The 25,677-nt window shown below is 55.8% G+C and overlaps 1 protein-coding gene across 1 annotated transcript in view; it reads left to right on the forward strand.

The window, feature by feature from the left end:
• TTLL8 (tubulin tyrosine ligase like 8) overlaps positions 1 to 25,677 on the forward strand; it is a 71,792-nt gene that overhangs the window by 31,167 nt on the left and 14,948 nt on the right. Inside the window, exons 10-12 of the mRNA XM_024737640.1 lie at positions 17 to 452; positions 924 to 1,416; positions 23,787 to 23,814. Coding sequence (XP_024593408.1) covers positions 17 to 452; positions 924 to 1,178 — 691 coding nt within the window. The 3' untranslated portion in view covers positions 1,179 to 1,416; positions 23,787 to 23,814. The remainder of the gene's footprint in view (positions 1 to 16; positions 453 to 923; positions 1,417 to 23,786; positions 23,815 to 25,677) is intronic.

Below are 25,677 nucleotides of genomic sequence, written 5' to 3' on the forward strand. Positions count from 1 at the left end.
TGGCCTTGCCTCGCAGCGCCATCCACCTGTGCAACAACTCCATCCAGAAGCACCTGAAGAACGACGAGGACCGGAGCCCCCTGCTGCCGGGTCACAACATGTGGACCAGCACCGAGTTCCAGGAGTACCTGCAGAAGAGGGGCCGCGGGGCCGTGTGGGGCAGCGTCATCTACCCGTCCATGAAGAGGGCCATCACCAACACCATGAAGGTGGCCCAGGACCATGTAGACCCGCGGAAGAACAGCTTCGAGCTGTACGGCGCCGACTTCATCCTCGGGTGCGACTTCAAGCCCTGGCTGATCGAGATCAACTCTAGCCCCACCATGCACGCGTCCACGCCGGTCACGGCCCAGCTCTGTGCGCAGGTGCAGGAGGACACCATCAAGGTGGTGGTGGACCGCAAGGTCGACCGAAACTGCGACGTTGGCAACTTCGAGCTGCTGTGGAGACAGGTGAGGGGGGCGGGGTGTCCCTCTCCTGCCGGCCACCTCGGGGTGGCCCCTCCCCACGCCCCGGGGCGTCTCACCCAGCTGGCCTTTGCCATCCAGCTTTCCAATCTCTCCTCCCCAGCCAACCCCAACTCTGTGGCCACCTGGCAGGGGGTCCTCTGGCTGGGCTGGCGGGATGTTCGTGGCCTCCAGGCCCCTCTAGGCTGTTCCTTTTCCGACCTGCAGTGTCCTCCGTCCTCCTGGGGTGAATATCCAGCCTTCCTTCAGGGGTCTTTCCAGGGGCCTGCTCCCCCAAGGAGCCCTCCTGCAGGCCAGGCAGCAAAACCCTGCAACCTGGCGCCCCTGGTGGGGGGACCCAGTGGGCAGCCCAGCTGTTGGGAAGTGTGGCCGGGGCTTCTCCCTGAGGCCTTACGCCTGACCGGCAGGCCAGGAAAGGGCCAGCCAGCACCCCTCACCTCATCCTTCCCTCCCCAGCCTGCGGTGGAGCTGCCCCCCTTCCCGGGGTCCGACCTCCTCGTGGAAGGGGTGGGTGTGTGGAAAGCCAAGAAGCAGATGCCGCCCATCTCCAACTTTGACTTTGCATCTCCGCTCTTGGACATTCATCCACCAAGGGAGAGGTGCCCCCCAGCCATGCCACACCTGGCTCCGGGACCACCACAAATGGCTCTCCAGCAAGACTTGAAACTGAAAGACGAAAAGGTACCTCCTTGCACCTTGCCTGTGCTCTAAAAGAGGCTGGCGGAGAGAAGTGCTAAAGTAAAGTGCGGCCACAGGGAGTTTTGGGAAGATAGAGCCCCCCACCTGTACCTTTCAGCACCTAGACAATAAGGCCCTGAGCTCTGCTCTTGCCAGGGCCGAATCAGACAAACACTTGGATCCAAACTTATTAAATGTACACCCACTGCGTCCCTCCTTCCAAGCGTGAAGACAGTGGAGAGCGCTCAGTTTCAGCTGCCCAGACCATCAGGTAACAGCGCCGTTCTCGTGTCCGTCTGAGCCCTGGGTCTGCTTGGGGCTACCTGCTCTGCGTCCTCCAGGGCAGGCCGGGGCCTCTGGTCCAGCCTGAGCTCAGAGCAGGGTTCAGGGCACCCTGGCCCCATCCTGGTCCCGGCCAGTTGTCGGGATAGTGGGGGTCCTGCAGCAGGACCAGGTGGGTAACAGCCTTCGTCTGTCTCCCCTGTGGGGTGTGGCGCCAATGGGGCGTTGAGTTTGAGGTTTGCATAGGCGCCAAGTGCCGCGGACAGGAGGGGGCCGGCAATCACTGGGCCCTCACGCTGTTTTCTGAAGCTTCTGATGGAGCGGGCCACACGTGGCCCGGGAGCCTGGCCTGGGCTTGGTCTCCGAGCACAGGTAGACAGGTATGGAGCAGCCCCACTGGCACGGTCTGGCACCCAGCAGTGGCCAAGAGAGTGACACCAGCCAGGGCCACGCCCCCACCTGCTCTGCCCCAGGTGCACCTGTCTCCCTGAACTCACCAGAACACCTGCACCTGCTGTGCCCACCACCCCCCGGGTTCCCAGTGTGTCTGTCTGTCTGTCTGTCTCCCTGGCACTAACAGCCTCTTTGCCTGTCTGTCTGTCTGTCCCCATGGATTGTAAGCTCATGGGCTGGGCTCTTGGTGCACCCCTGCACCTGGGGCCATGCCCGGCACATAGCAGATGCTCAGTACATGTCTATTGCATCAGCACGTGTGCGGGCCGCCCCCCAGGGTCGCCAGCTCCGGGCACGACGAGCGTGTGCTTTCAGAGCTGGCAGGGCCCTTGGGGGCCACCTCCAGTCCAGCCCGCCATCCTCACCCCATGTCCAATCTGGCACCAAGGTCTGTCAGCCCTACTGCTTAGCGACTTGCCTCTCCATGGGGGCAATTTCCAGGTTTTCTCCGTAATGCACTGTGCAGCTTTCCCCAGGCATCTTCCTAGGAGTGAGTGTCCCCGGGGCGCACACAGCTTCTACCTACATAGGTGTATTAGCTACTGTAACAAAGTACTGCCAACTCGGTGGCTTAAACCGCAGACAGTTTTTCTGAAGGCCAGAAGTCCAAAACCAAGGCGTCGGCAGGGCAGAGCTCTCAGAGCCTGTAGGGAAGAAACTTCCTGTCCCTTCCAGCTTCTGACAACCCCTGGCAGTCCTCGGTGTTCCTTGGCTTGCAGACGAGTTACTCCAGTCTCTGCCCTGCTTCACACGGTGTTCCTTCAGTGTGTCACTGTGTCCAGATATCCCTCTTAAAAGGACACCAGTTGTTGGATCGGGTCCCACCCTCCTCTAGTGTGACCTAACCTTACCTTGATTACATCTGCAAATAAGGTCACATTCATAGGTTCCAAGTGGACGTGAACTTGGCGGTGGCGGGGGGCGGGTATTAAACCTGGTGCACTGGGCACTGCAGGCGTGGCCAGAGGGACTGCACTGTGACCGTGGTCACACCGTGGCCACACTGCGGCCGTTGCTCCCATTGTGCCAATACTTGGTGTTGACAGGGCATCTTGTTTGCCTCTGGAGGGAGTGATGGCACTCGTTTGCATTTTCCTCTTTACTAATAAAATGGCCTATATCCAGACATGCGTTGGCCAATTAGGGCTCCTGTCCTGAAAAGCACATCTTTTGTCTGATCGACCTTAGAATTGCACATCTTTTCTGCTGATTTGAAGGGGTGACAGCCATCTGTTCTGGATTCTCCTCCGTTTTCAGTTGATTTGTGTGGAAACACTGTGTCCCACTTTGTGATCTGCCTTTTCACACCTTTATGGTGTCTTTGGATGTAAAGCCACCTTAATTTTAATAAACTCCGATAGGTCAGGCTTTCCCTCGACAGTTGGTCATTTCTATGGCTTGCGGCCTTACCCTGAGGTCGTGAAGCCCTCTTCTAGGAGCATTGCTGTGGCTCATACATTCCAGCCTTGAACGTTCCTGGAGCTGACTTGCACGTGGTGTGAGGAGCCCAACGGCCCCTCCCCTGTTCACCTGCAGGCTGGCACTGTTGCATGTTGGCACCTCTGGACCTTCTGTTCAGCTCCACCGTTTTCTTTGTCTGCCTTGGGCCAGTGCCACAAGGTCTTCATCACTACAGCTTTGTGGGATGTCTTTATGCTAGTCAGACAAGTCCTATGAGCTTGTTTTTCTTCCTTGAAAATGACTCAGCTGTTCTTGACACCCCTACACCTCCACACAGGTTACAGAATTAGGCTGTCAAGATTCACCAACATAATTTTTTATTAAAATTAAAATTTTTTTATTGCTATTAATCAGTTTGGGGAGAACTGACTTCTTTACATTACTGAGCCTTAGAATATGTGAACATGGTATATCTCTCCATAAATAAATCCTTTAAGATCTTTCAATAAACTCCTAGAATTTTCTTTGTAATGGTCTTGCACTTTTTCTGTTGGATTTAGACATATATTTTTTATTTTTTATTCTACTGTAAATAGTATCAAATTAAAAAAATTTTTTCCTGAAAATTGTGGCTGGTTGATAGAAAGGGAATTGATTTTTACGAATGGATTTTTTTTTAAGTTAATTAATATTTAATTTTTGGCTGCTTTGGGTCTTCGTTGCTGTGCGCGGGCTTTCTCTCGTTGTGGCGAGCAGGGGTTACTCTTTGTGGCGGTGTGCGGACTCCTCATTGTCGTGGCTTCTCTTGTTGCAGAGCACAGGCTCCAGGCACGCGGGCTTCAGTAGTTGTGGCACACGGACTCAGTAGTTGTGGCTCGCGGGCTCCAGAGCGCAGGCTCAGTAGTTGTGGCGCACGGGCTTAGTTGCTCCGTGGCATGTGGGATCTTCCCGGGCCAGGGCTCGAACCTGTGTCCCCTGCATTGGCAGGTGGATTCCTAACCACTGCGCCACCAGGGAAGCCCTATGAATGGATTCTGTGAAAATCCATCTGGCTGTCGTTTCTATCAATTCATTAATATATTTGAAGATTCTTTTGGTTTCTCGCATACAGTTATATCAACTAATTTGTTTTCCTTTCCTTGCAATCATTATACCTTTCATATCTTTTTCTTACCTTTTTGACTGTCTAGGACCTTGTTTATTCATTCATTTTCCCATCCCATTGGATCTCAGGTGCGTACATTCTGATTAGTCATAATTCTTGGTTCATGACGTAGTTCCATTGTCTGTCCTTGCATGGCCTACTTTTCTTGGGATCGTTTTAGTAGCGTAAATAGAACTTGCACACAGTTTCTAATTTGATTTTTAATGTGGCTAAAGTTATCAATCTTTTTCTTCTAGTCAGTGCTACTTTGTCTTAAGAAATTTTTCTTTACCCTGAGGTTTAAAAGATTGTTTACCTACATTTACTACTAAGAGTTTTACATTTTGGGGCTTACTTGGTGGCACAGTGGTTAAGAATCCGCCTGCCAATGCAGGGGACATGGGTTTGAGCCCTGGTCCAGGAAGATCCCACATGGCCCCGTGTGCCACAGCGACTGAGCCTGCTCTCTAGAGCCCGCGAGCCACAACTACTGAGCCCACGTGCCACAACTACTGAAGCCCGCACGCCTAGAGCCCCTGCTCTGCAACAAGAGAAGCTACCACAATGAGAAGCCCGTGCACCGCAACAAAGAGTAGCCCCCGCTCGCCACAACTAGAGAAAGCCCGTGCGCAGCAACGAAGACCCAATGCAGCCAAAAATAAATAAATAAAATAAATTTTTTTTTTAAAAAAAGAGTTTTAAATTTTGTTTTTGACATAAATGTCCTAATCCATTTGGAGTTGACTTTTGTATATGGTGTGAGTTAGGAATCGAATTTTATTTTTGTTCACGTAGAAAAATTTTTCAGTTATTTTTTGAAAAATTTATTTCTATCCCCCTGTGAACTGGTATCCCACCTGTGTGTATGTGTGGGTCTATTTCTGGAGTCTCTATTCTGTTCCACTGGTGAGTTTGCCCCCCTGCACCAGTGCCACACCGCCTGTTGCGTCTGGTAGGGCAAGTTGCCTCTCTCTGCTTATCTTCATAAGGGTCTTGGTCCTTCCTGACCTCATTCTTTTCTATATAAATGTCATAATTGTTTTATCAAGTTCAACAAAAAAAATCCTATTGATATTTTGGTTGGATTTGCATTGACTCCGTGGATCAATTTGGGGGAAATGGATAAATTAATGAAATCATATCTTTCTACCCATGAACATGACATATCTCTCCATTTACTTAGATCTACTTTAAATTTTAGAATTTTCCCATCAGAGATCACAGACATCTTTTATTAGATTTATTTTTCTCACTTGGTATTCAGATACTATCGCACATGGTGTCATCTCTATATATAAATTTTTGCATTGTTTGCTGCTGTCATATAGAATGAAACTGACTTCTATATATTAATTTTCTATCTGCCACATTTCTAAACTCTCCCATTATTCCTAAAAATGTGTATGTATCTTCTTTTGAGTTTCTATGTAAATAATTATATCCTGTGTAAATTGCTTTATATCTTCCACTCCAACCTTCTTGCCCCTGTGGTCTTGTCTTACTGTACTGGCTGGAACCTTCTACACAATGCTAGGCACCATTGTTGAATTTCTGATATTAAAGAGAATGCTTCTAACATTTCTCATCTATAATGACATTTTCTGTAGGTATTAATAAAGCTATAAATACGATACATACATATAAATGTATAGATACTCTAGCACGTTAAAGTAGTTTCTTTCTAATCCTTGCCAGGAATTTTTATTACAAATGTGTAGTGAATTTTCTCAACAATTTTTTTTTGCATCTCTGAGACTATCTTAAGTTTTTCCTTCTTTGTACTATTAAAGTGATAAATAACATCAATAGATTTTTCTTTTTCTAAGAAGTTGCTTGTAGCACTTAACATCAATCCGTGTTTGAATGTTAAAACAACCTTGCATTCCAGGAATGAACCTAAGTTGGTTTGATGTTGAGTGTGGTACATGTCCGGATGTGGTTTCTTGCATGCAGTTAAAATTGGTTCTCAACCACAGTTTATTTACGTACTACTGTGGATAGACATTTACGTACTACTGTGGATAGACATTTACAAACTACTGTGGATAGACATTTACGTACTACTGTGGATAGGCATTTACGTACTACTGTGGATAGGCATTTACGTACTACTGTGGATAGGCATTTACGTACTACTGTGGATAGACATTTACGTACTACTGTGGATAGGCATTTACGTACTACTGTGGATAGACATTTACATACTACTGTGGATAGACATTTACCTACGACTGTGGATAGACATTTACCTACTACTGTGGATAGGCATTTACGTACTACTGTGGATAGGCATTTACGTACTACTGTGGATAGGCATTTACGTACTACTGTGGATAGGCATTTACGTACTACTGTAGATAGGCATTTACATACTACTGTGGATAGACATTTACCTACTACTGTGGATAGACATTTACATTGTTTCTAGTTCAACTATTACAAATAGTGCTGTTGTGAGCACTCCTGGATTTGGTGGACGTGTGGACACCTTTCTGTAGGAATGGAGTTGCTGGGCCATGCATTCAGCTTTGGTAGCCACTCCCAAGGAATTTCCCAGAGTGACTGTGTCAGTGTAAATTCCACCACAGTGTACGAGTCTTCCAGTGACTGCACGCTCTTACCAACACTAGATATTCTCTGTCCTTTTATTTTAGCCATTCTAGTAGATGTGCGGTGGGTTCACATGACAGTTTCAATTTGCATTTATCTGATGACTGAAGAAATTCAGCACCTTTTCATATCAACAGTCCATTTCAACATACTCTTGCAAGGTACCTTTTTTGTATTTGGGCAGGTTTTCCTGTTCCCTATTCCTGTCAACTTGTAGGAGTTCCTTATATATTCTGGATACAAGTCCTTCGGTGGGTATATGTATTAAAGATAACTTCTCTCATTCTATGATTCGCCTTTTACTCTGAATCGTATCTTTTGGTGCACATACGTTATTCTTTTCAGTGTATGCCAATATCAATTTCTCTTGTATGATTAGCGTTTATGTTTTCTGTTTGTGAAATCTTTGCCTACCCCAGAGTCATAAAGATAGTCACTTCTGTTTTCTTCTTAAAGTTGTATGGTTTCACATTTAGAGCTATGTTCCATCTGGAACTGTTTCCGGGTGTGTTGTGATGTAGGAGTTAAGACACAATTTTTGTACAGACGTTCAGCTGATGCAGTGCAGTGCACTGAAGACACTACGTCCTCTTCGCTGCGTTGTACCGTTGTCACAAGACAGGTGACTAGGTATGTTTTTCTGGTTTTGGACTCTACACTCCCCATTTTCTATGCTCCTGTCTTTATTAAGTCAGGTTTTTGCAGCAGTAATGCTGCATAACAAAGACAACCCCTCCCCAACCTCAGAGGTACTTATTCATCAAGCCTCTGTTTCTCACACATCTCCAGGTCAGCTGTAGCAATGTTGGGTTCTACCAGGAAGGCTGAGCCAGGCTCCAGGCTGCAGGTTGGGCTGAGATCCACCTCACGTGTCTCCCCTTCTGGGGCCAGTGGTTCCCCAGTCATCACCTTCACGAGGCAGATGGTGTCAGCATGAGAGGGCAAGTCAAAAGGGGGAGGCATCTGAAAGCTTCTACTCACATCACATCTGCCCAAACTCAAGTTGGTGGGCGACGAAGGACACTCGTCAGTGGGGTGGGAGGAGCGGAGTAAATATGTTCTGAACGATAATCAAATATAAAACAGTGTGATCTCCGGGTCACCCGCGTTCACTTACCTTCTGAAAACAAACTACGCTCACCGCCGCAACCCCCCCCAAAAAAAGTCTCCACAGTCGTAGAACCAGACTCTGAGTCTGGGATCTTGTGATTCGCCATCATTCCTCTTTACCTGGATAACTGTGAACCAGAAAAACAAGTTGTCAAGTCTGGGATTTGCTTTCCCTTCCTTACGAGCTGTGAGCTTAGCTGTGGCTGTTGCATGGAGGCTGCCAGAAGACACGCGACTCCTGGGTCAGAGATGAAGGACGTCGTGAGCGCCAGCTGATCTGGGACGCACTGTGGCCCAGGCGGATGGCGCACACACAGCGGCCCGTGTCACGGTGGGGGAGCAGTGAGCTTGGGATACTTGCTGCCTTTTCAGGCAGCTCTTTGTCCTGGAGGGAGACATTACCTCACCCTGAGACGTGGCCCAAGTGAAGGGTGGTCAGGGCCTTGCATGGATGGAGCGCACCTCGAAGGACACGTAGGAGGGCACGAGAGACCGAGGGCTGTCTCTCCCAACACGAGGTACCTGCGTGCACGCGTGCTCTTGAGCACACACGCATGGACACACACACGCGCACGTGTGCACGGACACACACGTGCGCACACGCACGCCACATGGACGCAACACAGGGTAGCTGGTCCACAGCACCCTGGATCCCCCCGGCAAACACTGCCCCCTTCCTGGGGGCCATGACTGTGCTCCTTAATCCATTTTCAGCGAGTCTTGGCTCTGCCCCGAGAGGCCCTTTTCTCGTCGTCCTCGGCCGTATACGAAGGAGAATGTGGGGGACACGTTCCCCTTGGAGGCTGGCCGTTTCGTCCGCGGCTTGTGGCCTTAGGAAGCGGGGCTCTCAGGTCCTCACAGCACAAACGGGTGCTGCCTCTCTTGGCCCAGGCTGGCGGTCCTTCTGCTAACGTAACCCTTCTCCCCAAAAGCTGTGCTTCCATCCCTCCAACTCTGTGTACCAAAATCCACTCCCACGTTCGTCTTCAAGATACGTCCTTCTCTCCACCAGCGCTGGGACTCTGGGACCAGACCCACAGCCTCCCCAGGAGCCTCCTGTCCAGCCGAGGGCAACTGCCAGCCCCTTCCGAGCGCCTGGCAGAGGGCAAGGCGGCCGCCGGCAGCCTGGTCAGAGGCTGAGCCCCTGGAGGCCTTTCTTCCCGTAAGCGTCTCGATTTTGTCTGTTGCTGGATTGAGATGAGAACCTGGTCCACGTCGAGGCTCTGCGGGCTCAGTGTTTCTCCACCTCCTCCTGGAGGGCCACCTTCCCACCCTCAGGTCCTAATGTCCCCACGCCCGGCCAGTCACAGGGAGGGACAGGAACACAGCTGGTCTGGGGCTGTCCTCTCCTGGGGCCCACGCGGGTCCAGGGAGGTGACTCGGCCGGCTTAGGTGCTTCCTGCTCATAGGAGCCAAGGTTACTCCTGACGCCACTCCAGACGATGTCCGGGTCCGCTCAGGGCACACGCCGGCTTTCGAGGGTCCCTCCAGGAGGGCGCCTGGCTGTGCCACGCTGGGCACGCGTGACCCTCCAGCCAGTCTCCCTGCCGTGTGCAGCGTCACTGTGGTTGACGTCTGCCTCGGTCTTGGTGCCCGTGGGAGAGGGCGAGAGGGTCAACCTCCTGTGGCCGCTCTTCGCGCCCCACCCCCACCACTTCCCAAGCCAACACCACCTATTAGGGCCTCTCTCAGTTTCAGGGACCCCTGTGCGTGCCTGAGTGGGTCTGTGCTGTGGTGACCGCGCGCGGCGCTCATCTCGGAGTGAAGCAATGCGTGATGGTCACGCGGCTGTGGCCCTGAGGGTCCCGCAGGACTAGCGCTTGCTTCCAGGCTACCGGCTGTGTTCAGGCCAGAACCGCAGGCTCCTCAGCCGCGAGCCAGCAGCTGCCCAGGGCGAGTTTGTCTCTTGACAGCTGGGCAGCACGCCAGCGCTTGCCGCCTTCACCGCACCGTGTGCAGGTGAGAGCAGGTCACCTGGCCCGGCCCAGCCAGCAGCACGGGAAGGGCACTCTGCACCAGAGGCTGTTCTCAGCCCTTCACATTTCTATACGTGTGTCAGGATCAGCCTGTCCTCCTCAAGGGAAAGCAAAAGAGAAAGAGACAGACAGACAGACAGAGAGAAGGGAGGGAGGGAGGGGAGAAGGGAGGGGAGGAAAAGCTGCCAGGACTCTGATTGGGATCGCCTTGAATCTGCAGAGGGGAGAACTGACATCTCTTTATACTGTCTTTCAAATCAAAAGCATGATCTACTCTACTTAGTTAGGGCGTCTTGATTTTCTCTGGATTGTGGCTTGTGGCTTTTCAGGGTAGAGGTCTGGCACATCCTTCACTAGATGTTTTTTTCTGGTTATTTGGTGGTTTTGAACGCCACAGTGAATAATATCTCTTTTGACACAATGTTCTTAAGGCACAACTTACAAATGGTAAGGACAGGTCTCCAGCAGACACGGTGCGACGTGTTTGCCTTCATGACCACCACCCGGATGGAGAGAGGGGACATTTCTCTACAGAAAGTTCCCCGTGCCCCTTCGCACCCTGTCCTCCGGCCATGCGATGACCACGCTCTGACTTCAATCAGCCCAGGCTGCCGGGCCGCACGGGGACCCACACGGTACGTGCTCGCCTGTGTCCGGCCTCTTTGGCCTCGGGCAGCCACGCTGAGGGCACCTGCGTGCACGTTTTCCTCGCCGAGCAGCGTCCAGGCTTGAGTGTGCTGATGGGAGGGTTGGTTGCTTCCCGCTGGGGACTGTCACAAATGGAGGTGCCCCATCACTCCAAGAGCAAGCCTCCACGCGGACCTGTGCATCGTTTCTCCCGGGTTTGTACCCGGGAGTGGATTGCGGGTGGCGGGGGACGCTTAGATTTTGCTTTAGAAGGAAGTACCAGCAGCCTTCTACGGTGTTTGCGGTGTCTCCACCCCAGCAGATCATGGGAGTCCTGACTGAGCCACAGCCCCGCCACCACTCGGCATCGTAAACGTCGTATTTTTAGCCATTCTGGTAGGTGCGTTCTACTTTGTGTTTCCCTGGTGACTAGTCATGCTTTATGTTTACTGGCCGTTCAGATGCCTTTCGCTGTGAAGTGCCTGTTGAAATCTTTTACCCATTTTAAAATTAGGTCGTGTGTCCTTTTGTTATTTATTTGTAGTGGTTTTTAGATAATCTTTATATTTGTTTCTCAGATATGTGTACGGGTAATACTTTCTCCCTGCCTGCGGTTTACCTTTTCACTTTCTTAGTGACACCTTTTGGGTAGAAATATTTTATAAAGGGCAATTGATCGCTTTTCCTTTTGTGGCTAGCACTTTTGGTATCCGGCCTAAAATAACTTTGCTTCCCCAACGGTCATGAAGATGTTCCCGTATATTTCCTCCTAGAAGCTTTACGGTTTTGACGTTCACATGTGGTCTCTGATCCACCCTGAGTTAGGTTTTGCGCGTGGCGTCAAGTCTGTTTGCGTTCATCTGGACGTCCAGCTGACCGCCCCCCACCATTATCGAAAATACTCGCCTTCTCCCGTTCGCTTGCTTTGGCATCTTTGTCAAGATAGACTCTCCAGAATGAATTCTGGTTCTCTGTTCTGTTCCATCGATCGTTTGCTTATCCTTGTACCGATACCACAATTAAGTCTTAATTAGTGCAGTTTTGAAATAAGTTTTGAAAAGCGACAGGTAAGTTCTCCAACACTGTTTCCTGCCCAGGATCTCCTGGACTGTTCCGTCTTTTGAATTTCCATTTAAATTTTATTTATTTAATTTTATTTTATGGTTCTGGCCGCGCCACGTGGCATGTGGAATCTTAGTTCCCTGACCAGGGATCGAACCCATGCCCCCTGCCCTGGAGGCACGGAGTCTTAACCACTGGACCGCCAGGGAAGTCCTCTATTTAAATTTTAGAATCAGCCTGTGGATTTCTAGAGGTAGCCTGGCGGGATTTTGATGGGGATCGGGTCAAAGCTATCCATCATTTCAGGGAGAATTGACGCCCTTACCACACTGAGACTCCCAATCTACGTGCAGGATGTATCTCGACATTTATTTAGGTATTCTTTACTTTTTCTAAGCAATAGTTTTAGCATGGGTTTTTTCATCAAATGTATTGCTATGTATTTTTGGTACTTTTATACATACATATATATATATGTTTGTTTGTTTGTTTGTTTTTTGCGGTACGCAGGCCTCTCACTGTTGTGGCCTCTCCCGTTGCGGAGCACAGGCTCCGGACGCGCAGGCTCAGCGGCCATGGCTCACGGACCCAGCCGCTCCGCGGCACGTGGGATCTTCCCGGACCGGGGCACGAACCCGTGTCGCCGGCATTGGCAGGCGGACTGCCACTGCGCCACCAGGGAAGCCCCGAGTTTGACTTATTGTTTTTTAAGAGTCCATATATGAGTGATATAAATGGTGTTTTAAATTTTATTTTCCACTTATTTGTGCTGATGTGTAGAATATCCCCATGGCTTTTGCACGCTGACCCTGTAGCCCACAGCGCTGGCGAGTTGACCTCCGGGTCCCACTAGCTTGCAGATGCCTTGGATTTTCTATGCAATCCCATCACCTCGAATGACGTGTATCCTCCTTTCTTTCTGGTCTCTCTGCCTTGTCCCTGTTCCTGCCTCACTGCACTAGCCGGAACCTCGGGAGGGAGGGGGGCAGGAGTCAGTTGCAAGGTTTCCGCAAATACACGCTCTCAGATCGAAGACATTCCGCTATTCCTTGCTTGCCGAGAGGTGTTTTCTTTTCTCTGTTTATCATGAATGACATAGAATTTCTCCACTGTTTCCCCTGAATCTAACGAGATGGTCGTATTATTCTGTTCATGTGAGTGGCACCAACTGATGCAGGAATGGGAAGCGGACCTTGTCTTCCTTCATTATCTTTCTAACGTCTGCAGAATGAGAGATGACGTCTCGCTTTGACTCCTAATATTGCCCCCTCCCCCCATCCGGCCCCCGCTGCCCTCAGTCTCACCACCGTCTGTCACTTTATCCAGCTTCTCAGAGAACCAGGCTTAGGCTTTGTTCAACTTCCTATTTGTTCACTTTTGCTCTTACATTTGTTATTTGGGTTTGTTCTTTTTCTAACCTCTTGAGCTAGATGGTTGGTTCTTAACTTTCAGCATTTCTTCTTTTCAATACGTACATTTAAGGATGACAATTTCCCTTTATTTTCTACTTTAACTGCATCTGAAAATGTTTGAAATGCAGTATTTTGGGTATTATTCAGATCGGTATTTTCTAATTTTCATTACAGTTATTTCTTTGATCTCTAAGTTATTTAGAAATTGGTCTCCTATAAATACATTTGCATCAGATTTTGTGATTAGCTTGTATTTTCTTGTTAGCAGAATCATATTTGATTGGAGTGGTGTCACTTCAACACCCAGACACTTGCTGTGAGTTACTTCATGTCGTCAGTGCTCACGGTGCCTGAAAATACTGTGTGTTCCACGATTACTGGGTGTCAGAAGTGGGGCTGAGCTTGTGTATTGTGTCTTTCAGATCTCTTATATCTTTCTGATATTTCTGGTCTGTGCGCCCCATCAATTACCAAGCCAAGTAGGGTGACAATCTTTGGGATGAATCACCTTCTTACAATCCTGCCAATTTTTACTTTATATTTCTTCAGCCTCTGTTTTATTTTGGTTAGAATTTTCCAAGTATATCTTTTCCTTTCAGTCATTCTCTAATCTTACGTTTTAGATATTCCTCTGCGTAAAATGTGATTTTTTCTTTCTTTAAAGTGAAAGTGGGTTTATTCGGGGAGACGCGCACTGCATAGACAGAGTGTGGTCCGTCTCAGAAGGCGAGAGCAGCCAAAATTTAAATTCAGGTTGACCACCCTCTTTTAAACGGCGCATTTAACACTTGCATTTTGTGTGATCATATATACACACAGATACATGGATCCTGCACGACAGGTTACTCCAGACAACAAATACCTGTTATCCCACATATTTCTGAGGGTCAGGGACCCAACAGGGCCTTAACCTTGAGGTACTGGCTCAAGGTCTCACAGCAGCAGGCAAGACGTTGGCAGAGGACCCACTCCCATGGCGGCTCACGCACACGGTGAGGGGTGGAGGCCTCACCTCCTCCCCATGTGGACCCTCCAGGGGGCTGCCTGAGCGACCTCACCGCGGGCAGAGCGTCCTCAGAACAAGGGGTTCAGGACCCACCCCTGGAGATACACTTCTGTGGCCCGGCCTGAGAAGTCAGGCTCCACCACCTCCGCCGTGTTCTGCCGGCCAGGCGGCCCGTCCTGATATGACGCGGGAGGGGCCCGCCCATGGGGCGTCTCGGGGCCTTACGACCACAGCACCTCTCATCTGATTGCGTTTGATTTCTGTCTGTTCCCCTCCCTCTCAGGTCCCGCTTCCTCTTTGTTCTGACCTTATTGTCAGTAACTGTTTTGTCATTTCGCTTTTTCCTTCTTCTCGTTGGAGGTTACACACTCTGTCCCTGGCCTTTTAGTGGCTGCCTAGAAATTGCTCGTTGCTCACTGAGCTTATCGATGTCCGCAGTGCGAGAAAATCATACTTTTACCCGCACCCAGACAGTACAGTGACCTTCAGTCTCGGAGACACTGGACGTGAGCGTCGTGTGTTCAGACCACGCAGCTCGCTCTTCCGCCCGCACCCTCCCCGCATCTCAGGCTTCCGATACGGGAGCTCTTCTTCACTTTCTCTTTTGCACACTTATCTTGAGAGCGACGGGCTCTCTGCCGTGGGAGTCCTGCCGTTTTCTCTCAGCATCTTTCTGCTGTCTTGGCTTTCACCGCCGCGCTCAGAGATGCTCAGCCAAGTCCGCGGCTTTCCAAAAGTGAGCTGTCTTAACTGCGGGCGCCATTGGCGACTGTTTTAGTAAGACGGGTCTGGGTGTGGGATTTTTATTTTTATTTATTCAAACTGGGAATCTTTGGACATCTTTACTCTCCCACTCGTGTCATTAATCGTTTATGAGAAACTTCCAGCCTCTCACTTTATGTACTGCCTCCACCCCATCCTCTCTGTCCCGGCCTTTGGAGCTCAGGTGTGACATTGCTCACACCTTCGCTGCCCCTCAGCCCGTATCACTCCCGTTCAACGTCTGTGCTGCCCTCGGCACAGTCTCCTCATTTGTCTTCCAGTTCATTCTGTCCTTAACAGTGTCTAGAGCCCTATGAATCCCATCCATTGAAACTTTAACTTTAGTTATTATAGTTTCATTTTTTAGAAACTCTACTTTTCAGTAAAGTTGGTTATTCTTTATAGTTCCTTTCCTTTGCCTAAAACCTCTAAATTGTATGACGTTACACAGTCAGCTTACATTCTGTGTCGGATAATTCTAACAGGTGAAGTCTTTGGTCATGTCTGTGCTGCGGTTTCGGCCGGCACGCTCACATTTTATTAGAGACGGATCCGTTTCTTTCAAACATTAGTTGTGGGGATTATTCGCACTCCTTCCAGAATGCAGGTGAGCCCCTCGGAGGGTGGTGTTTGCCCCAGGCCCCTCATCTCCCGCCTCCCGAGGAAAGCCGCCCGCGTGGCCCTAAAATCATAGCCTGATGCTTTGTGCCCTCCCCACCATGCCTGCAGCCCAGGGATAAGAAGTCGTCACTCAGACCCATTGGGGACTAGCTCGGGACTCCAATTTCTCTGGGATTTCCACCCACATTGCCCAGCACCAAGACCACGCCTCGCACTCCCTGGGGCAGGGAAGGTGTGTTTTGGGCTCACCCGTGCACCCGGGGTGTAACCTTTTGGGCTTGCTGCTTCTTTGAGGGGTGGGGTGTCTCTCACCCCTCTTGGGGGTGGTCTTCTGCCCCCACACCCCTAAAGCCTTGGCAACTCGAGCCTCGAGGGGTGCTGGCCCGCAAAGCCTCTGAAGGAAGGGCTTCCCCGCAGCCGCGACCTGATTACCCCTTGCTTTTTCCAGCTTTCGTTGCTTCTAAGATGTTTTTCATGTTCTATGCTCAGGCTGGGTGCTTTTCCCCAGAAGGGCTGGTCTGGATCCCAGAGCACCAATTCCTGAGCGGACACCCCATCCGCTTTGGTGATGTCCCCCGTCCCCGGTGCACCTTAGGCCTCACCCCCTCCTCCTTCACCCCCACGATGCATGGCTCTCCTGCTTCTCAGCCCCTCACGCCAGCCCCTAAACGGACGGCTCAGCCCCTCCTGCCTGCCTCATGCCGCCCCTCTGCCGCAGGGGCCTGGCCCTTCCTCAGCTTGGCGTGGGCCCAGGGCTCTGTCCCCGTCCAGCCCTACGCTAGGCCTGTTTAGGCCTGGGGTGCGTTGGTGGGCAAAGCACTGCCGGCAGAGCTGCCCCCTTGGCGACAGAGCCTGCTCACCCCTGAAGATTTGGCCTCCCCACCCTGTGCCCAGGCCTCCGGTCTCCCACACCCTCATACGCCACGCAGGCCCTGGCGTGTCCTGCGGGTCAGGCTGGCCCCAGGACCCGGGGAAGGCCCCACTCCTGGGCTCTGGCTCAGCCTCCGCTCAAGGGTCCAGGAAGCTGTGGGCTGCTTTGCATAGGCACCGGGTGGCCCCCACTCCTGCCCACCCCACCCAGACCCTCCCGGACCCCGGGCAGGAGTGACGCAGCCCAGGGCACTGGCAGCGGGTGGCTCTGCCAGGCGTGGTGGCTCAGCCCATGGCATTCCTGGGCTGAGCCATTGCTGGCTGGGCACTGCCCTGGGCCCAGGCCCACCGCCCGGGCTGTGCTCACTCCCCCTGACTGGGATTGCGCCCCCTTGGGGGTGGAGAAGGATAAGCAGGGCCAAGGGGACCTCAACGCTCGGCTTTGAGTGGAGGTCTGGGCTTTTCTGGGAGCTGGGGAAAGCCGGGTGGGTTCTGTGTGGGATCAGGTAGGCTTGGGAGCCAGCTGGGACGGAACTGCCATCCAGGTGCACGCCTTGCAGGGGGGAGGGCCGCCGCAGGGTGGGCGAGCCCGAGGTGGGCGTGCTGGAGGGAGCACCGTCTCAGGGACCAGTGAACGTGGCCAGAACGAGGTCTTGGGGCAGCAGGCATGGTTTTGGGTACCAGTGGGCCTGGTCTGGGGTGGTGGACATGATTTCATGCACTGATGGATGCAGTCTGTGGGCTGGTGGGTGGCCTCAGTGGGCGTGGTCTGGGGCAGGTGGGCTCTGTCTGCACAGGTGGGCGTGGTCTGGGGCAGGTGGGCGCGGGCTGGGGCCGTGGACGCGGTTTCCGGGCGGGTGGGCACCGTCTCAGGGCCCTTCTCTCTCTCCCTCTCCCCCAGGGCTGCCAAGGGCCCTCCCAGCGCCGTGCCTAGTGTGCCGTGGCAAACGCCGTCCTGCAGGGTGCCTCCGTCGTGCCCCTCGGCAACGGGCCGGGCGGCGGCCTGTGCACCCCGTGACACCAAGGACCAGGCCCCACGGCCTCCAGTGCGCGGCATGCTTCTCTGGAAACCTAGACATAGATGAGGGACCTTGTACACAGAGCTATTTTAGCGAAGTTGTGCAGTCTTCACCATGGTATTTCTTGTGGAGCCTCAGTCCCCACCCTCTCCCAGTGCCTGCACCCCATGCCCACCCACATCCCAGGCCCCTCGCCCTGCATCCCACGTGCCATACCCACACACCCGTGTCCCCAAACCCACACGTCTCTCCTCACCCCGCAACCGGCACCCCTCAACCCACACCCCTGCCCTGGGCACGTGAGAATGAGAGCCTCCTGGTGTGTGGGCTCCCCCGCAAGACACCCCTCCTCTGGAGCCCCTCCCTCCTTGCTGGAGGGCCCCGGCCGGCTCCCCAGCGGCCCCTTGTTCACTCATTGATTCAACAAAAGTCTGGCTGTGCTGGTCCAGGTTCTTTGTACCCAAGAGCCTCCTTTCAGCCTGGGCTGAGCGACGGGGTGAAGGGGGTCCCTGCACTGGGTCAGATCCCCTCAGATTGTACCGCAGGTGGACTTTCGGGCCTCTGGCTCTCAGTGGGCCGTGCAGGCTATGGAGACCAGAGGTGGGGGAGCCCCTGCAGCCTCTCTGGGCTCAGGCTGGGGTGTCCCAACCACCCGAGCCTACAGGGGACAGGGGGCCTGCGAGGGGTCTCGAGGGCCGGTTCTTTGTGGACATTGGGGGCATCTGCAGCCCCCAGCCCTCAGAGACAAGACAGGAGCCCCAGGGGTCAGGGGTCTGTCCCTGCCATGGTTCTTCCCCATGAAGTCACATGGTTGGATTTGCCATCCACATCCGATCACCTGCATCCCCTTGGCACCGGGATGGCGTGTTCAGCACACCAGGTGTGTCACCTGGTGGGTGGGCCCGTCCTGGGGCGGCCCTGGAGAGAGGGCCACTGCAGTGCCTACCGGGCCACATGGGGCCTCTGTGCCGCTCTGGGGAGAGTCACTGAGTGCGGCAGTCCCCACCTGTCCCGTGGGTGATAATAAAGCAGGTTGTGGTGGAGGGCAGCGCCGGGCCGCGCAGCCTGAGCTCCGGCAGCACGTCCTCTCCCGACTTACGCCACCTGGCTGACCTAGGGGCCCAGGGACCTCCTGCAGCTCAACTCAGGGGGGGCCAGAGCAGGGGCGGCGGGAGGACTAGCGCCTGGGCTTCCTGGCCACCCCGAAACACGCCAGCCTGTGGCTGACTGCACCCAGGCCAGGCCCACAGGTGAGCGCTGCCGGGCATACGCCATCCCCATCAGCTCTGCCTCACTGACGCGGCAGAGTGAGGGGTGGTGCCCAGAGCCCCGCGGTGCCCACGCATGCTCTGGGCCTGGTGGGAGCAGCGGTGAGGTGCAGGCCCGGAGGGAGGGAGGCTGGGCCGTGGGCTCTGCTGCCCGGGCGGGGGTGGGGGTGGGGCCCATGGTCTTGGGTGCTGTCTGCCTGTGGGTCCCGTCCTCTGGTGCTGAAGCTCCATCAGATGTTTCCCAAGTTCGTTCCTGCCTTGGGCCTGAGCCCACTTCACGGAGCACTCGGGTCAGACAAGGGTGCAAGAGACGGGCCGGCAGCCAGGGCAGCTGTGTCTGCACTGGGGCCGCCCCAGGGGCCCGCCTGCCCAGGGTGCCAGCCTGGGATCAGCTCCAGGTCAGCTCCTCTCCACACTTGGGGTGCCCTGTTGTGGTTTCAAGCAGAGCCCCAGCCCCCGGGGCCAGCACAACGGGGGCGGGGGGTCCCCAACTCTCCAGCCGTACACCCTTTTCCATGCCCCCTTCATGGGACAGTGCCCTCCCAGGCCGGAGGTGCTTACACCTGCCCAGAGGGTGCAGGAGGAGGGCTGGACACAGGGAGGATACCAAAGGGCCCCAGAGCCACACCTTGGCTTCTGGGGCCGGACAGGGTGCTGGGAGCTGCTGCCCGGAGACGTCTCCCCTGTCCAGGAAGATCCAAACGGGAAGGAGCAGAGCTCCGCCGCCAGCAGAAGCCAGGCCCCAGAGTTACAGGCCACGGGGTGCTGCCCTCTGGGGTGAGGGATGTCTAGGCAAGGGCTCAGCAAAGGGGGGGCAGCCTCTCACATACAGATGGGTGACGGGGGCACTCGGGGTGTCCCCAGGCTTGCAGGAGTTGGGGCTGGCGCCAGCGGCCCCGGGGGAACAGGCGCCTGGGATGGCTCCCACCCCTCTGCCAGCCCCGCTGAGCTCGACGACCAGGGCCCCTGACCACCTTCCATCCCCCAACCACGGGACGGGGGCCTGAGAGACAGGGGGACACCCGGGAGCCGTGGGGGAGGCAGGCGGCTCCCTGATCGCACAGGCGCGCAGCCAGCCCCAGGGGAACGCGGTTACCTGAGACCCCAGAGCCTCAAAAGTTCCAGGATGTCTCCTTTGACAGCCTGGAAACAGCAGGGCGTCTGGCCAGTGTGAACCTGCAGGAGGAAGCTGCGGGCTGCGGGCTGTGCCCGGCCCACCGGGAGGGGCAGCACCCGCCCCAGGGAGCGAACTCACTCCGGACTCTCTCCTGCTTGTCTCGGGGCTGAGCTGCGGCCAGAGGGCGAGGTGCAGCCACGGGCATCCTGCTAGCCTTGCCTGGCCGTCACTTTGCGTCCAGATGCTGGCTGGGCGAGCCCTCGTCTTCCTCTCCCTGACCTGGAGCGCTTACCGGAGCCTGGCCGTCCCCAGGGTTGCGGAATGCGGCCTCTCCTGTTCCCAGGTGAGCCCTGCCCCCCAGGCTCTCCTCTTGCCCTGGTTCCCCTCGGTGGGCACTAGCTGTTCCCACCCCAGCACAGGCCAGGGAAGCCGTCCTGGGGCGGTCGGTGGCGGGGGCCTGGGGGCCTGGGATCCCCACGAGGTGGTGGCCTGACCCCGCAGCGCCGCTCTGGGAAACGTCTGCCAGGAGCCTGAGGGGCAGGGGCGCTGAGGCACCTGTGACCTGTCCCTCTCCGAGGAGCCACGTGGTGGGGGGCAGCCCGAGAGCCCCTCCTGCGTTCACAGACCCCGATTAGTCACCCAGGGCGGCGTCCGCGCTTGTGTGGATGCCCCGCTAAGGAAACGCCGTGGGTACCAAGCTCATCCTGGGCGGGAAGGAGCCGCGGGGCCGGGAGGCAGCTCAGAAGTCGTGGTGTCCCGGAACTTTCACTGTCCCTGGGAGGTGTCCCATCCGGCAGCACCTGCCCACAGAGTGTGCCCGCGTCCCGGGAGGTCCCCCGGTGCGAGACTGGCGGCCGACCCGCTGGGACGGCTGGGGAGCACCTGCTGTGTGCACTCCTCCAAGTGTGGCCACAGCAGGGACCTGCGGAAACGCACCTGAAGCAAGATTAGGTAGTGGTGACTGCTGAGCACGGAGTAGCCTGGCGTGAGGGCTCATGGGCCTCTCAGGGGCAGTGGCCGGGGACACGGGGACACCTGGCTCCCAGTCAGGAGGAAAGGCAGCTCCACAAGGCCTGCGAGAGTGTCCAGCAGAGGTTCCAGGGAGCTCACGGATAGAGAGAGCGGGCTTGGGTGGCCGGGGGTCAGGCTGGGCTCAGATCCGAGGTGCAGGGACCCATGGTGGGGGTGGAGGTCCGTCTGGCTCCTGGTGGGAGCAGGTGGGTGCAGAGGAAAGAGCTGAGCCCAGGTGGGAGGGGTGGTGGCCTGGACCATCCCCACGGAGATGGAGAACGGGACGGGGCCACTTTGGGGTGTACTTTGGGGGTAGAGCTGGCAGGGCAGGGGACCCTTGACCTTGAGGGAAAGAGAAATCCAAGATGGACCTTAAAGTGTAACTGTAGCCCCTGGGCCGATGGAGGAGATGTTTCCTGTGATGGGGTCTGGCGAGCAAGGGTTCAGGGAGGAAACTCGTTTTTGAAATACGGGATTTGAGAAGCCCGTCAGACGTGAGAACTGGCGTTGGTGCAGCTGGGTGTGGGATGGGCCGCCCCGTGGTGGGATGGGCCCGGATGTGGGGTGGGCAGCGAGGAGGGGAGGGACCCCGGCAGAAGGAGGAGGGCCATGCCAGGGGAGGGAGGCAAGGAGGGAGGGTCCCCCGCCCCGCCACTGCCCCCCACGGGAACGGCCAGGCCTGGGCCCCACTTTGCACTTGGCCGTGGAGCTCCAGCCACCGTGGCACCCGGCTGGGGCCGTGGGATTACAGGAGGAGGGCGGAGGAGCAGGGGACGTGGAGAGCCCGCAAGGCCTGGGGGCTGCTGGCAGCCAAGAGAGGGGGTCGGAGAGGGGGAGTCACAGCTCGGGAGGAGGGGTCTGAACGGGAGGGGCTCCAGAGGCCCAGGGCGGCTGGCGGGGCTGCCTCTGTGGGGCGAAGCCAGAGGGCCGCTGGCACGGCTGGTGCCCCCCGCACCTGCATGTAGACCACTGCAGCCCATCGTGCCCCTAGGAGGGCTGTTCTGGGCCTTGGCAGGTCTTCAGTCACGGCACAGGGTGGGGCGGACAGGAGCAGATGACCGCAGGGTGCCTCAGGGCGGAGTGGGGCAGACGGAAGGGGCCCCTCCTGCAGCATGCAGGGCCCCACCCTCCACACCCAGTGGAGCCGCAGGGTCAGGGCCCAGACCCCAACAGGGCCCCGGGCCAGCTTCTGCCGGGTCCCCACCCCCAGCTCCCAAGATACCAGGGTCCCTGGGCACCGGAACCCACAGGTGCTCTCTGACCTCGACCTTTGCCCCCGCTGGTCCCCAAGGCAGGAGAGGGGTTGCGGGCACCGAAGGGCCAACTGCTAGACCGCGCCCACCCCCGCTCCGCTGGAAACCCAGGGGCCACGGCTGCGTGGTCCTCAGGTACAGGGGCAGCAGGAGGTCCCCAGTGGGCGGGCAGTGACCCTGGGCCAGGATGCAGCTGCCCTCTAGCTCCTGCCAGCTTGGGAGGGGGCTGGGCTCGGGCCACAGGACAGAGGATGCCAGGGGGTGGCTCCAGGCATCCGGGGCCGTGCCAGGGAGGGAGGGTGGGCGAGGACCCAAGCCACTGCCCCTTTGTCCACTCAGGGCTGCGGCCCAGGCCCAGCTGCTGCCCTGCCCTCTGCCCACCTGCCCAGTCACCTTCTGGGCGCGGCACCCAGGTGGGTGCAGCCCCTTAGTCCAGCAGAGCCCTCCTGCCACCCTGGGCCGGCCCCGGAGTCAGGCCCCTCACCCGTGAGGGCCGTGGGCAGGGCCGCAGGTCGCCTCCGTGGGGTTTGTGCGTCTGGAGGCCTAAGGGGGCGAGTCGGCGTCTCTGGGAGATATCGTGGTCAGAAGACAGGGTGGACGCGGGGTGACAGTTAAAAGGCTGGAGCGGAAAGGCACCTGGGTGGAAACGGGCGAATCCCGGAGTCTGGGGCTCGCCCAAGAGTGACACCCACTTACCCGAGATGTTAACATCGGGCGTCACTGGGTAAACCTCAGCGCTATCTTTGCAACTTTTCTATAAATCTAAAATTATTCCAAAATGAAAAGGCTATTTAGAAAGGGGGGTGGAGCTGGAGCTGGACCCACCAGTAGTGCCTGCCCTGCAAACCCCAGGGACAGGAGCAGACCCCCTTCGCTTCTCCGCCTCCCCACTTGTGCCGGCGGGGTCTCTACCTCGGGCCCCCAGCTGTCGTTACTCCCTGGGCGCCCCCAGAGGGCCCCCACCGCGGCTGAGCCCGGGCCCAGGGCAGCGACCCTACTGGCTTGTATTCCGCCGCTTCGGGTGCCCGTCCCCAGGCTCCCAGAACTCTGCTTGCCGACCCCATCCTCCCAAGCTTACCGTGGAGCCCCTCAGCCCACCCACCAAAGTGGGGTCCACGGGCACGGCCCTGGCGCCTTCCCCTACCCACCCTGTCTGAGCCTGGTCCCTGGTCCCTGGTCCCGACCCCTCAGGAAGCCGACAGTCCAGCGGGAGAGGCAGTGTGCATGGGCTAATCCCTGCCCTTCCCCGGCGGTCCCCAGGCCAGACCCAGCGAGGCCACCCCCGGCAGAGTCACAGCTCTCACCCTCCTGACCGCTCGGTTATCGTCCCCCACACTTTTCAACAGCTGACGTTAAATGTCATTTTCTGACGTCGTGCGGCTGCCCCGGCTCAGGAGGCAGCTCCTCTGAGGCCGGGATCGTTGCCCATTTTCTTTTCTTCCTGAAGCCCAGCACCCACCCAGGGCCCAAGGGGGCTGGGGGAGCTGCGGATGCCAGCACGGGAAGTCGGTGCGGTCAGGGGGTGGGGGGTCTGAAGGTGCACGGGGTCCAGGTCACACCGGGGCGGGGCCCGGGGTGGGCGGGGGACAAGAGGCAGCCAAGCTGACCTCCCACCCCTCTCACTGTTCTGTCCACAGGGCTTCGCCTGCAAGAGCCGCGTAAACCGTGAGTACAACTCAGGCCGAGGGGGACTCGCTGCCCTTCTGCTCCTCGTCACCCTGCCCTCCCGGGAGCCAGGTCTGCCTGGCGGCCGGGGTCTCCCTCCTGTGCAGGAAGAGCTGCCGCCACTGCCACCGCCCCTCCCCTAGCAGAGCGCCGCCCCGCTTCCCTGCCCACCGCCTGGTGCAGGAGGGCAAGCGCCCTGTCAAGCCCGGTCGTGGGCTTGCTGGATGTGGGAATCGTGCGTTCCTGTTTTCATGGAATTCATTGCTTTGCAATAAATTTCTCACATCACACTTTTTCATTTTTTCCCACTGTAAAATGATATCCCATTTAAAAAATAGCTTTATTGTCTTTGCAGACACTATATTTCATTAAAAGGGGCATAAGAGATGCAAAATATATACGGCAGAAAGTGCAAATAATCTAGCTCCAAAGCCCCCATATAGACATAAATATTGTTTACATTAGGAAAACATTATTCTAGATACTTTTGTAGGCAAATATACTGTTTGTGGGATAAACATAACAAATATTTTATAGAGGTGAAATTGCCTTATGCCGTGTAAACTAAGTGCTTTATTTAATTTGACTTGACTGTAATAGGAAAAACGAAAGAAATGGTTAAACTTTAAATGTTTCTTCACCTCAAGAGGTGTTGTCTCCTCGAGGACCCCTGCAAGGTTAAGGAGTGAGATTATGACACAGGCTGCTGAGCCCCGAGCCGGGGACACGCCCCCACCCCAGGCAACGTCCCCTGTCACCGGTTTGTCCGACCAGCAGTCAGCGGTTGTGGGGTGTCGAACAGCACCAACTCGGCGGCAGTTCTGTCCCTGGACTCTCCCCGGAGGGTGAGAAGCCCGAGGCCACGCTGGCATTTCTGCCGAGGGGCCTGCGGGGTTCTCCTCCACCCCAGGCCATCCCTCGTCCAAGCCGGACTCCGTGATGCCCGTTCTCCCATCTGATCTGACCTCAGTCACCTCCGCCTTCCATCACCTGCTTCCATTCATTTTTCTCTTTCTCAACGGCTTTTGCCATGATGATCTCAACTGTTCCAAGCCAGCAATTTAATTTCCAGCCACGTCTCCTGATTCCTGCGTCCTCACTGTACTTGTTTGTCCTGAAATGGGGTCGTCTGGCTCCTTGACTGGTCCTCGGCGGGCACGGCTCCGCTGAGCCTCCTGCCGTGTGATCCCCTGTCGGATCCCTTGTGTCACTGAAGCTGTGTCCTTGTCACAGTGGAGGTGCCTGAGGGAGAGTCCCCTCTATTCCTCCGGGACGTTTCCTTCCCTCCCACGTTCTGTGTTCCTTTTCCCCTCCTTTCTTCCATGTCTTTCCTCTCCTCCATCCTGATTTTAATTTTTCCTACACTCCGTCTGACATGCTTTCCATCCTGGTCACACTTCGGCAGCGCCCTACAGACCCCTGGTTACTCGGGCTGGCTTCTCACTCTCTTTTGACCGCACGCAGGTCCATGGTGTTTCCCCCACGGAGCTGTGTGCGAGGGCTAGGTGTCAGGACGGCCCCGGGCCTGGCTGGGGAGACGGGGAACTCGGCAGGCGGGTCCTGGGGGCCGGGGAGAGGTGTGGGGAGGGGCCCTCGGCTTCTGGGGAGCCCTGGGGCCTCCGCAGTCTCGTCCCTCCCACTCCTTACCCCGCACGCCAGTCAGTCGGAGCGGTGACAATACAGGACACCCACCCGGCCTCCTTCTCTCCGGACTCGGGGGAGAGGGAGCTTGTCAAGAATTCCGAGGCTGAGTCATCCCACTAGCAGGGCTTCTGGGGAGCGGGGTCGCCAGGCAAGGAGACACCACGGCATCTGGGGTGATGCTCTGGCCTGTGTCCGTGTGCTTTGCCTGCTGCGGGGGCC

Source organism: Neophocaena asiaeorientalis, unplaced genomic scaffold (assembly GCF_003031525.2).
Source record: "Neophocaena asiaeorientalis asiaeorientalis breed wild unplaced genomic scaffold, Neophocaena_asiaeorientalis_V1.1 scaffold242, whole genome shotgun sequence".
Lineage (NCBI taxonomy): Eukaryota > Metazoa > Chordata > Mammalia > Artiodactyla > Phocoenidae > Neophocaena > Neophocaena asiaeorientalis.